Source organism: Paroedura picta, chromosome 6 (genome assembly GCF_049243985.1).
Source record: "Paroedura picta isolate Pp20150507F chromosome 6, Ppicta_v3.0, whole genome shotgun sequence".
NCBI lineage: Eukaryota > Metazoa > Chordata > Lepidosauria > Squamata > Gekkonidae > Paroedura > Paroedura picta.
In genome coordinates this window covers 32,545,279-32,558,360 of record NC_135374.1, presented here as the reverse complement: position 1 = coordinate 32,558,360, position 13,082 = coordinate 32,545,279, and the positions used below count along the sequence as shown (strand labels likewise).

At 41.4% G+C, this 13,082-nt stretch overlaps 2 protein-coding genes across 6 annotated transcripts in view; one reads left to right on the top strand and one right to left on the bottom strand.

The window, feature by feature from the left end:
- NME7 (NME/NM23 family member 7) overlaps positions 1-3,255 on the bottom strand; it is an 84,932-nt gene extending 81,677 nt beyond the window's left edge. The window contains exon 1 of one of the 3 annotated variants that reach the window (XM_077342024.1): positions 3,112-3,255. In XM_077342024.1, coding sequence (XP_077198139.1) covers positions 3,112-3,114 — 3 coding nt within the window. In that variant the 5' untranslated portion in view covers positions 3,115-3,255. Of the gene's footprint in view, positions 1-2,871; positions 2,906-3,111 lie in introns of those variants that run through there. The other 2 variants (XM_077342026.1, XM_077342025.1) reach the window with 2 other exon arrangements.
- A 159-nt stretch (positions 3,256-3,414) lies between these two features.
- Positions 3,415-12,923, top strand: BLZF1 (basic leucine zipper nuclear factor 1). Of its 3 annotated transcripts, none has more exons than XM_077342020.1 (8): positions 3,415-3,554; positions 5,245-5,306; positions 5,805-5,860; positions 8,058-8,494; positions 9,406-9,605; positions 9,910-10,038; positions 10,700-10,922; positions 11,999-12,923. In XM_077342020.1, exons 3-8 carry the CDS (start codon positions 5,833-5,835, stop codon positions 12,182-12,184), a joined length of 1,203 nt encoding a protein of 400 aa, XP_077198135.1. In that variant the 5' UTR covers positions 3,415-3,554; positions 5,245-5,306; positions 5,805-5,832; the 3' UTR covers positions 12,185-12,923. The 3 variants fall into 3 exon arrangements, with proteins under 3 accessions (XP_077198135.1, XP_077198136.1, XP_077198137.1); XM_077342021.1 differs by having other exon boundaries at positions 3,422-3,637; XM_077342022.1 differs by lacking the exon at positions 3,415-3,554 and adding an exon at positions 3,688-3,706.
- The last annotated feature ends 159 nt before the right edge of the window (positions 12,924-13,082 follow it).

The following is a 13,082-nucleotide window of genomic DNA, read 5'->3' as shown; positions in this document are numbered from 1 at the left end:
TGCTTACATCAAGGGAAAGTCAAAGATGTTTAGAACAAGGCTAACAATATCACCATCTTAACTGCAGGCGTCCTTCGGGACAGTGGACAGCTGCAGGGGAAAGTCTGAAGCACAGTCATTGCTCACTGTAGTCCACAAATTCTTTTTAATACATTCAAATTTAAATCAGGCTGAGAGGCTGTATTCCTAGACAAATGGTCAAAGATAAAGAATAGGTTTAATAGGTTAGTTGTCAAAATGTTGTGTGTTGCTGCTAAGAAGAAGAAGAAGAGTTGGTTCTTATATGCCGCTTTTCCCTACCTGAAGGAGGCTCAAAGCGGCTTACAGTCACCTTCCCATTCATCTCCCCACAACAGACACCCTGTGGGGTGGGTGAGACTGAGAGAGTGTTGATATCACTGCTCGGTCAGAACAGTTTTATCAGTGCTGTGGCGAGCCCAAAGTCACCCAGCTGGTTGCATGTGGGGGAGCGCAGAATGGAACCTGGCCTGCCAGATTAGAAGTCCACACTCCTAACCACTACACCAAACTGGCTAATACAGGGGCCTTTAAACTGATGTTACATAATGCAGTATAATGCTAGACTACTTTTGAGATTCAAGAAATGTGTAAAAATAATTCCTGAAAATAACTTTGAGGATGCACAGCCTATATATTCTAGCCACCCTTGTATGCAATTAAAATAAAGTGTGGTGTCTGTAAATACTGCATACCCACTCATTCTTCCCTTAATAGCTTCACCAAAGAATTCTACAACAGATGCAAACTAGATTCCAGTAAAATTTTCTGTTTCGAAATGCCAATGTTTCCCAGTGTCATCCTTAGCAGAGTTACACACTTCTAAAAGCATGGACTTCAATTACATAAATGGGTGTAACTCCTCAGGACAGTGAACACTAAGAACACTTTACTATGTGATGTCTAAATAACATGAGGAGACTAGGGGCCAAGCCCGTTGTATTCAGGAATACAACGGGCACTAGATTAGGGGGATGGAGTGGAAGAACTCTGCAGATGGCCTCCCCCTCCCCCCAGGACCTGGAAAGGCTGCAGGCAGCTGTTAGGGAACTCAGTGGCAGGGGCAGCTCTCACACAGCAAGGATCTCCCTATCAAGCCAATCCCAAAACTTCCAGCATATATGTCTGGCATAAAGCTTACTTACCACACTAAACAGATTGATTGGGCCGGTAATTAGAAGGGTCTGATTTTGCCCTTTTTAAATATATATCAGAATAATGATGATGGCCAGACCCCAGTCTCTGGGGATCTGTGTAGTTTGGTTAATGGATGTGAAGAGAGTGGCAAGAACTGGTGTCCACCATTTAATGGACATTTGAATCAGCTTCAAAGTGGTCAGATCACTCCATGCAGCCTTCCCCATCCTTAACTAGGCTACAAGCTTCTTGACTTCTGCAGCTGAGACTGGAGGCCAGGGGGGGAGGTTTTCTGTACCAATAGGTGGAAGAGACACCTGGCCACACTCTGGAGTATAGAGTGCATAGAGTACATAGAAATGGGTCTCCCAGGTTTTTGCAGGCATCTCACTGGAGGCTTTTGAAATCTGACTGAAATCTGTGAGAAACAATTTTCCAAAAGAGGGAGGCATCTTTGGATTTGGCAGCTTGGTAAAGTTTTTCTTTTCTTCTTTTTGATTAATTTTTTGTATTGTTTTAAAAGGGATTATACAGAAGTTCTGTGACTTATATTGCTTGAACTTGGCTCTTTTGCTGACAATTTTGATCACAGTTGTGTGGGGTATCTTACTCTCGGAGCTCTAAGTTGGGTTTGTTTTTAATGAACAGTTCTTGCCATTCATTAGAAATTTGCAAATAGCAGTGTACATGCCATTGATCATTTTGTTACGGAGCTGGCAGATCTTGTCTGAGCCGAGGAAGTCCTTGGTTTGCTTAACTTCTTTTCTGGAGCATTTAATTCTTTTGTAACCAGAAACGTGTGTTAGCTCTGCATTAAATTTCTCGGTCAGATGAATCTGGAATCTTTAATGCTAAAGTGATTGGCAAGAAGTGACTTTCTTAGGGGGTCCCAACTCTTAAATAATCTTACATAGTCTAACAATTTTCACAACGCTAGATCAAAATCAATAGTACTAGCTCCCTGGCTTGACCAGAATGTGTACTCACCAGGAACATCATCCTTGACTGAGATGTTCAAGATAAACAAATCTAATCTAAGTGGAACTGTTAATACCATCTCTATATCACCATCCTTCTAATGGAAATAAATCCCCTAATACTTCGGGGATGACTGTGTCTCAGCAGGCACCCCCTCGCTGTGAAGGAACTCCTTTTGAGGGTAAGGGGGCCAGGGATGCAACTTCAAAAAATTTCCTGTTGAAATTCATAGGTGATCAATGCCTATTAATAGACAAAACAGTAATATCTATCTTTCAACATAGTAGCCATATTTCTAACAAGCTTGCCTCACTTAACAACGTATTCAATGCTCTTGATGAGAAAGTAAGTGAAGTTCCAATATTTCCAAGATTAGCCCTCAGACCTCCAATATTTTCCCAGGGTAAATTCAGGGTGGTTGGGAGAGCAGCTGGCATTACCCTCTGCCTCCAAACAAAGTTTTTGGAGATACAGTGTCCAAAATTGTACAGCATTCCAAATAAGGTCACACCACAGATCTGAACAAGCACATCACAATATCTACTGTTGTAATCCCAATCCCTTTCCTAAAAAACCCAAACACAGCAGTTGCCTTTTCTACCGCTGCAGCAAACTGGGTCGACACTTCCATTGAGCTATCCACTATGACCCCGAGATCTTTTCCCCTCTCAGTCTCCGCAATTTCAGACCCCATTAGCCCATACTTGAGGGGGGGGGCATGTGCATCACCTTACCTACCTTAAAGGGCTGTTGTGAGGACGGAACGTGATGAACTAAGGAATGTGAGGAAAAGGCGAACTGCCTCCTCCCCCTCTCCCCCCCCCCACCCACCCACCCACCCACCCACGCGAACAAAAGGAAGATACTCTTTCCCCGCTGCAGCCGCCAGGAGCCGAGCTACGGAGCTGTCAAGATTAAGCGGGAACCTCCCGGCGGCCTGGCATCGGCGGCTGCCCCTCCCCTCTCCCCCCCCCTCACCATCGTGCAGCCGTTCCTCCTTTCGAACACGAACGCGCGCTAGGGCAGCCGGGGGCAGGCGGCACGACGGCTCCAGCCGTTCCACCAAGCGGTTTCCTAGCAACCGAAGCCACGCCCCTCGCGCGGATATAACCGGGAGTCTACAGCAAGACGACACATGAACTTCCGGAAAATAATGGAAAGCTTAAAAAAAAAAAAAAACTCCGAAGCTTCCGAGAGGCAGGGGCGGCCACTGTCCGTGGACTACAATTCCCATGAGCCTCTGCGATACGTGTCGCTCTAGACATGTAGCATGCCGAAGTGGAGCTGTGAAGTCGTCATCACTGGGACGTTAAGCGGAAGAATGTGGAGGTACCGGAAGTCGCGCTGAGAAGGGGAAGAAGATCCAGGAGGGGCCCGAGGGAAGGAGCTGCAGTGACAGGGGGCGATACGGGATGTTGTTGGTGAGTTGAAGGGCGCCGCATCAGTTGTGAAGTTTCACCTGGTCGTACGAAGAACCTCCTTGCCGTGGAGCAATTCCTGACGGGTAGTTGTGTACTCTGTGTACCTTCTGTACTCTGTCGTCAGCAAGGACATGGGTTTCTTATCGCACTACGTATGCTGATCTCATTCCGTTCTTATAGCCACATTCCTTACAATCCCCTCTTTTTATTTCATTTGGGACAATGTGAGTGTAATGTGATGTAAGTAGCATGTAATGTAATTCAGAATCTAACTCTGGTCTCAGGACAAAATAACAAACTGAAGACCTTATAATTTGTAGGGGTGCTTCCATGCTTGGGTGGAGATGGAGGGGGCAAGCAACTAGTCTCTTTTAATTCTTTCTTTTCACAACTCGGAAAGTGCCTGCCGTTAATTACTGATCTTGGCATTTTCATTTCTCCAACGTTTTTGTGAACTACATCCGAACCTAAAAGACTGATTACCTTCTTTTAGCAAATAATTATTATACTGCATAATTTGGATGTTATGACACAGTTTACTAATTTGCTACTAATTTACCTTTGCTTTGTATCTGTACTGTTATGATCCTTAAAATCAGAGTCCAGTAGCACCTTTATGACCAACAAAGATTTATTCAAGGCTTGAGCTTTCGAGTGCAAGCACTCTTCCTCAGACTATGAACTGACCATCAAAACAGTAGGAATATATAAGCAAAAGTTAATCCTGTTACAGTAGTAAACAGTGTCACAGCATCCACACACAGCCATATCATATGTTATGATCCTTGTTTCATTTTGTCTGAGGAAGAGTGCCTGCACTCGAAAACTCATGCCTTGCATAAACGTTTGTTGGTCTTAGATGTGCTATTGGACTCAGGGTTTTTTTGTGCTGCTTCAGACCAACACTGCTACCCACTTGAATCTAGTCAGCTTTTGTAGTTAGCGCCTACTTCCCCAGATATGATAGGCAGGCATTTTATGTTGAAGAAAAATGAACAAAGTATGCTCAAGGGACCATAATATGTCTCTGGCTAATACCTTTAGTGGGCAGAAAGTCCCAGGGTTTGTTGGCAAGCTGTTGTGAGAAGGAACTTCAAAGTCTCTGTTCAACCTGGCAAGGGAGGGAAGATAATACAAAACCTTATAAATGGATCCTAGTTCAACTATTTCATTCTGGAGTCCACTTTTGAAGTTCTTCTAATGCACAAAAGTTTCTGTTGGAATAATTTTTCTGGTCTTTTAAGGGATGAAGTATTAAGGACTTGAAACTGGTAGTATGTACTAGTTTTTCATTGTTGATAGTTCAACTGTATTTTAAGGTACAACATGTTAGATCAGGCTTTCTCAACCAGGGTTTTGTGAAACCATGGGATTTCTTGATGGCCCTGGAAAGATGTCTTGAATGGGTGGGAGTTAATTACATTTTATATCTGTTAAATATTTATTGAATGATACATTGACCCCCCCCCCAAACTGGCCAATGATGGGCCAAGGGTGGGAAGGAGAGGGGACTCAGGTGGGCATGTTCACAGCTATGCTTCCCAATCATATTATGCATGATCGTGCCACTTCTCGGGTTTCTCAAAGCCTGAAGAATGTTTCAGGGGTTTATCAATAGTAAAAAAGTTAAGAAAGGCGGTGTTAGATGAGCTCAGGTCTGCATATTGAACTTCTTTTTTTCCCTCCAAAGGAAAAACATGGAATAAGGATCACCTCCTTCCTACCTCCTTTTTAAGCTTTTAGTTTATAGTGGTAAGTATCAATGGGATTGTACTGAAAATGTATTGGGACTCTTCTCAGAAATGAAGGGCATGAAAGTGTTGTTGGAATTGTTTATATTATGCTCACTTGTCAGCCTTTAGAGAAAAGAAGAGCCGGTTTTTCAGTTTGAAACAGTTTCCTAGTTCTGAGCCCAAGGATATGACCAACAATCCAAATGTAGTTATTTGTAAACAGCTGTGGCCCTGGATGGGATTACATATTTCCATCTGAATAAGTACAGATATCCCGTTAGCTCAAAAAGTATCCAATTAACATTACAATGGGCATCTACACAGGAGACTGCATGAGCATATATATCTTGCTGGATTGGAAAAATAAACTCTACACTATTGTGTATCTCAAATAACTTTTAAAATATTTAAATATTTGTTGAATAAATCTTTGTTGGGACTTAAATTTTCTTGTGCTGCTCCAGCCCAACACAGCAACCCACTTGAATCTACTTTTTAAAACATTTTTATTTTTAAGGTACATTATTTCTAACATCAGCAGCAAAATGACAACTCTGCAGGAAAGAGAAAACAGTAAGTGTTTATTATTTAAAAATGCATGTAACTTTAAGAGATCTGTTCTACAGTTGTACATAATAGGAAAGAATTGTTACACTCCTTGGTAAAATATATCTTATTATCTCCAAGACTATAAAGAAGTTAGGACAGAGATGGGCTGTATATACATTCTGTGAGACTGCAAATTTCTCAGGGTAATGTTGGCACAAATAACATGGTGCTATATTAATTACGGTATCTGGAAATATAAATAGCATTGGCAAATCATTATTCTGTTATCAGGGTTGTAGGTCTTTCAACAATTGGAATTCTTATGTTGTAGACTCAGTTTGACTATCTGAAATCCTCCCCCCCCAAAAAAAAAATGTTCTTAAATCTAGAGAGAATCTTCCTAGTCTGGAAACTAAAGGTGGCATAAATGCATTGTATGTTAGCTTCTTTTGATGCTTTCCCCTCTATGAAAAAAGGTGGTTTAATTGACTTCAAACTTGCCTAATTTTGGGGGGAAATATTAAAAGGGGACATTGCCACATTGTGAAACCTCCACCATCGAGTTCACTTGTGAGCAAACCAATAGAATGAACGGGACAATTTCTTCCCCAAATAATCTGAGAGCTCCAAACCTAATTAAGTAAATGTATATTTATTTATTTATTTATTTAATTTATATACTGCCCTCCCCGGGGGCTCAGGGCGGTTTACATAATAACATAAGAACAATATATAAGGCACTAGGCTCAGAGTTTATATCAGCTGATCTTTTGAAAGCTAACCTGCTGTGATGGAGCAAGCTGTTGGCCTCTGCTTTTACTCAAATTAACAACTCCAGAATTTTATCTCCATTATGAAGGAATGCAGTAATTGTTCCTATACATATAAAGGGACCTAAATCTGACCTTAGAAGCTTGCTGTCGGTGGCTGGTATGGTATATTACCTTTATTCTAAGCCAGCCATTCCCAACAAGGGAGCCAGTGCAGTGGGGAGAGCAGAGGTATAATATGTGCTCTTCATTGGGCCTGTTTTCAAAGGGGGCAATATATACCTAAAAGCGTTGAGGCTTTTAATACTAAGGTTCTCCTTTATTTTACATAAATGGTGTCTCTGACTCCTACTTTACCTCCAATAAGTTGCTGGGGCACCTTCTTATGTTTTAGCAATTATGTTAAGGATGGAGTTCACCCAATTTTCACTGGAATGTATAATTGGATTTGTGCCTTTAAACTGAGAATGAAGTCCCTTTTCCCAGCAATAAACTATGGAAACCTTCTATAACTTTAGAGGCCTTGGGTGAGGAGACCTTTACAAGTGCCTAGACTAAGCTGGTAGACAGCAAACTCAAGTGTCTCTCTACTTTACGATGATTCTACATATGGGCATCCATCAGGCATCGAGAGACATCAGAATGAGGGTAATTAAACTCAACAGATCCAGCATGGAGTTCTGAGCATGTCGGGTATGCACCTTAGCTCTCAGAATCTCTCCCCTTGCAATTATCCCTTCATATTTAAAATGACTTACCACTCCCACCAACCATTCCACCTTCTGCTTGGCAGGCTGAATGCTTTGTCCATAACTGAATTGAGGGGGCACTTTGTAAATATCCCATTCTCTGATTGCCTTTATCCCTGTGCCGCTGACATAATTGAAATTATTAATCCCATTTTGTTATCCTATTGATGGTCCTTATTACAAAAAACATAAAATCTTGCCCTTTCTGAGCAGATATAATGTTGCCATTGAATTCTAGGCCGTTTCTTTCCTGTTGATTTGAACCCTGAGGTGATGTGAGTTGTGGCCAGATTATTGTCTCTTATGATATCTGTACTCCTCTGCTACAAGTTAATGTGCCATCTTGAAGGGGTTTAGACCTTAAATCTGTATCTTTAAATCTGTGTCAGATCTGTTATCTGTATCTTTTCTTGTTCCCTGTAAACCGCCCTGAGCCTTTGGGGAGGGTGGTGTGTTTGTGTATATACACACAATTTTATTACTGATATAGTGTTTTTATCATTTATAAATGTTTCTGATGTGACCTGTGTTATACATGTGTTGTGGTGTTCAGCTTGAGACCTCAGGTCAGTGGATTATGTTGTTAATAAAGGAAAGGCTGTCTGAAATGCATGGCTCAAATCCAGATCCTTCCAAAACTTGTATAGTCTGTCTTTTCTCTGCTGAGTATCTGTATTAAACTTTTTCCTGTTTGCCTCGAAGCATCAACAGACTATGCCACCTCACCCATTCGTGGATCTGGAGATGGCATGGAAACAGAGCAACCACCTAAATCTGTTGAAATTGTCCACACCTCAACCAGTCATGCACAGCTCAGCCCACACAAGAAAATTCTTCCTTCACTAAGTCCTGGAGTTCTTCAGCTGGGGAAGATACACGGTGATAAAGCAGTGGAGATTGAAGCTGTACGAATTCTGGTTCCTAAAACTGCAATTAAGCATGTTATTCCTGCCAAAAATGCAAAGGTATCTAAGGCTCTAGGACACCAGAGAGAAACACTCAGCCAAACAGATGGAATTTCAGAGAATAAAAAAGATCTGCTGGAACTAAAAAATGCAGTTGAAAAGCTCAGGAACTCAGAAAGAAGGTTGTTGCAGGATAAAGAAGGCCTTTCCAACCAGCTCCATGTACAGACAGAGGTAGGGAGCCAAGAAGCAAGTTTGACTGTTGTACATTATTCTCTTTAAAACATCCTGTCCCATGTGATCAGTATGAACGAAAAAATAGCACTTTGGAATTTCTTCTTTGTTTCTCTTTGTGTTTTTGCAAGGCATTGAAAAACTGTTTTAGAATGTTGTATGTTGTCTAGATGGTAACTGTATGCTTTGTGGGAAGATATATAATGTCCCACCCCAAATGCTGGCAGGGGCTCATGGGAATTGTAGTCCATGGACATCTGGAGGGCCGCACAGTTTGACTACCCAGACAGTAATTCTTCTGAATAACTTAAGGAGTAATTCTTCCTCCTTAAGTTATTCTTCTGAGAATTACTGGTTCTTCCGATTGAGGTGTCCTTCTATAGCCCCATATTCTATACTGAATGGGAGAGCTAGGACTGACAACCCTGGTGAGTGTCTCCCCCTGAGGCGCTGGAGGGGTCAGAGTGAGGGGATACCTGGGTGTGAGTTTTATTTGCTTGCCACTGGGGTATTTTTTAATACGGACTATTCGATTTGTGGTTATTTATTGGGGTTTTTATTGTTACTGTAACCCACCGCAGGATGTTTATCAAGAGTGGTAATAAATCCAATAAATAAATAAATAGTTCCTCCTTAAGTTATTGGCCTATGTTGTGCCATAAAAGATGAACTACCTCTAATGGCTAATTTATGTGCAAGTGCTTGTGCCAGCCAGGAGCTATGGCTGCATTGTATGTGCTGTGTCAGTTATCTATATATATCCTTTATACATTTTCCTATGAACATAATGTTCACTAGGAAACTCCTACTGCCTTGATATTCTCTACTACAACTTGTTCTAGAGATAGACCGGCCACTTCCCTCGCTGAGGAACATCGCTACTCAGCTTACTAAATCTTATTTTTTTTTAGATCAATCGGGAGCTGAAGAAATTACTTGTTGCTTCTGTTGGGGATGACCTGCAGTATCACTTTGAACGCATGGCACGGGAAAAAAATCAGCTGATCCTTGAAAATGAGGCCCTGGGGCGGAATGTGTCTCAGCTATCTGAACAGTTAGAGAGGATGTCTATACAATGTGATGTTTGGCGGAGCAAATTTCTAGCAAGCAGGTATTTTTTTTTCCAGTGACACTTCTAAATTTCTTACTTGGTGATGTAGATGCAACTGTGGTGTAATACCTATACGCTGGTAGTCTTGAGCACTTAATCTTTACATACAAGACTGGGAGAGAGGGGTCTTGTTTCCCTCTTTCCCACTATTGCCTGTTTCCCTTTCCTTGAAGGCCCCCGTAGCCTCTCCCCTTTTTCTGCTTCCTTCTCTTCTTCTCACCTACATATGCTAATATAGGTGTTAATTATAATTTGAAGTGATATTCTCTGCATGAAAGACATCTGGCAATTTCTTCTTCTGCAGAGTCATGACTGATGAGTTGACTAACTTCCGAGCAATTCTCCAGCGTCAAACCAGGGATGCTCAAAGTGCTATTCAGGATCTGTTAAGTGAACGGGACGAGTTTCGGCAAGAAATGATTGCTACACAAAAGTAAGAATTCTTGGTGATGTCTTCAACCTTTTAATTTGTTTAGACTTGCATGCAACCAGGGTAGTTTTCATTAAAAGGTTATTTTCTTTGCATTTCTTCTGTACATTAATCATCATGGAGTTGCCCTAAGTATAATGGGAGAGAAGGGGTGAATGAGGAAAGCAGGCTTGCTGAAGCTTTCTAAGGGACAGGTGCTTCTTTATCTTGGACCTGTGGCCTCATTAAGAACACATCTCAGCCATCAGCATCACCCACCCACCCCAATTTTGGCCCGATCCTACCTCCATACAGGAGAAAAATCCAAGATTGACTTGAAATGCTTCCTTTGTAATACTTCCCTCTTTTACTCAAGGATTATCTTTTAAGTCATTCTGGAAAGTCTGGCCCATTACACATATTACTCCCATTAAAATCAACACACCAGATCATGAGCAGACACCAGTGCACTGGCCCCCATCTGTGTGCCATCACCAATTTGTGGGCACAGAGCCTACATACATAGGCTGTGCTGTTTACATACACAGTGTTGTTTACTAGCAACAGGACAGTTTTCATAGTTAAGTGATCCTTCTCAATTATTCGCTCTGCCATTATATGGCCTAGTAAATCTCTAACCTCTATCAAGCTTATAATAAAAAAGTTATCTTGATTTCCTGTACAGATTGCTGGAAGAGCTGCTAGTTTCTCTGCAGTGGGGAAGACAACAGACCTACTATCCTAGCACTCAGCCTCGCAGTACAGCAGAACTAGCAGCTGTGAATCATAAATTGGCTAGAGCAGTGACTTCTCATCTCCTTGGAAATGCTGATGCATCTAACAGTCCAAAAAAGAATTCCTCACCTACAGAACTATGCAACACTCCTGCTGAAAAAATGGCTGAAGTGGTAAAAAAAAAAACAACTTCTAATCTAGTTACCATTTGCAATGCTAAAAAGAGGCTCTGCCAAGCTTGCCTTCAGGAAGTGGAAATAAATTTTTCTTCATTAGATAAGCTAGCAGAAACTTTGGGGCCAAGTTTGAAGGGCTCACTATTGTGAAAATTCACACTCAAGATACCTCAGCTTACCAAGATGTTTGATATCAAAGAACAGGACAGTTTTAGCCTCATTCTAAGTCATTGATCAGAAAAGGGAGTGAAGTGTAGGCTTCAGGCCAAACCAAGACAGGCTAGACTTACCTCTGGCTCAATTCACTTAGGGATCCAGATATCACCCACCTCTTCTTCCAGGCACTTAAAACATGTAATATTACATGAGCTGCATCTTCTTGGTTTTAATTTTTGTTAAAATCCAGAATTACCTGGCTTGTTTCTTCATTTCCTTGGTGTTAGTTTTAGATTATTACATTTTCAGCTACATACTTAGAGCTGTGAAAGCAGCTGCAAAGTCTGATCCTCAACCACTGTTTAGTACAGCTTAGTCAACCTTGCTGACAAATTGCTGCCATCTCCCCCACCTTGTGCAAGCATTTCTGTAAACCGGGCAAGAGCCCATTCTGAGTGACTGCTGCCATTTCCCCTTTCTGGCTGCATCCTCCGGCACTTCCATCCACCTTGTACAATTTTCAATGAAATGTGTGGAGAAATCGGGTCTCCATTCATGTCCAAGTATAACTACATTTGTGCTGGTATATTTCCCCCTATATCTTTACTGCCCTTTCAGTCTCTATGGAATTGTTCTTTAGCCTAGTAAACAGCTGTGCAGCCATGATAAAAATTTTTTACCCTACCCAGAAGCTGCAACCATAGAGAATGTTGGCTGAACCACCTCAGTTGACAAGAGTCAATTTTGATCTCTGGAGATGTCCCAGCCATCACTGAAGCTTAAATCCTTCCTCCTACTCATATAACTTTTGTGATAAACTGTGGTAGTGACAAGCTCCCCCTTTCCAACAACTGCTCCTCCTCCTTGGTTGTATAAAAATTGTGCAAAATTGCTGATTTATGGTTATTTCCTTTCAGGTATTGAGAATGCTGGATCTTGGTGCCTGTACGGAAGCATCACCCGAACTTTCTTTTTCCGAGTCTTCACCAGCCTCTTTCCTTTCACCAAAGAAGAATATAGGGCGGTTTCACCCATACACTAGATATGAAAACATCACTTTCAACTGCTGCAACCACTGCCAGGGAGAACTGATAGTTCTTTAAAGTTGACCCTGTGCTCTACAGCTGGAACTGCTGCATCAATACATGTTAGCAGGGATCTATACACGGTTAACTCTTTTTGCGGTTACTCTAAAGGGATGGGTTGCTTTCTGCTTTTAGGCTTGTCAAGCAGTTCTGTCAGGCTGGCACTTTCAAGACTGCATCACAGTGCAGTAATAAGAGCAGGACTGCCTGCTATTTTTAGACGAGACCATATTTTATACTGTACTGTCTCTTAAATTCACACAATTTATAGGTGTGGAGGCAAAGACTAGTAAATCCCACAAGCGTTGGACTGTGGACAGAAGTAGGCATTTGCTCTTTGATTACAATAATTTAAAGTGGCAAAGTGTGCAGTGTTAAATATTGAAACAGGTCACATTACCTAAGCAGGTGCAAATGCTTTTTTGGGGGGGTATAAACTGTTTAAATAGTCCTCTTATCTTGATTGAGACTGAATGAATTCTAGAGTGTATGAGGTGTTGCACATGAAACGGAAACCAAAGATTAACAGCATTAAACTTAATGTTGCTTGAGCAAGCATGTGTGGTGGAGTAAAAATATAGAAAACATCTTCTGGTGCTGTTAGACGTGGAAAGGCTGTTGTTTAGCTGGATCTCAAGGAACCAAGATGTGTATGGTTGTTTTATTTTTCCTGTTCTAGTATGGTAATAGCTTCTGGGTTTGGCTCACTGTGGTCTGGGTTATTGACTATCTTAACAATAAATGTGAACTGCATTTCTTTTTTAGTAGATGGATTTTTATGTATTTATAATGCTGGTAATCTTGAATAGTTTTCTAAGTAACACAAAGATTAGAAAAGATACAGTGTAACTGAACCTAATCTTGAATACACATACAACAGAAGAATTTATATTCACATCTTTAAAATGCCCACAAT

Bases quoted from the DNA above. Each gene is read 5' to 3' on its own strand.
- BLZF1 (XM_077342020.1), top strand. From the start codon at position 5,833: ATGACAACTCTGCAGGAAAGAGAAAACA. The intron at 5,861-8,057 runs GTAAGTGTTTAT...TTTGCCTCGAAG, and splicing joins TCTGCAGGAAAGAGAAAACA to CATCAACAGACTATGCCACC. The intron at 8,495-9,405 runs GTAGGGAGCCAA...ATTTTTTTTTAG, and splicing joins AGCTCCATGTACAGACAGAG to ATCAATCGGGAGCTGAAGAA.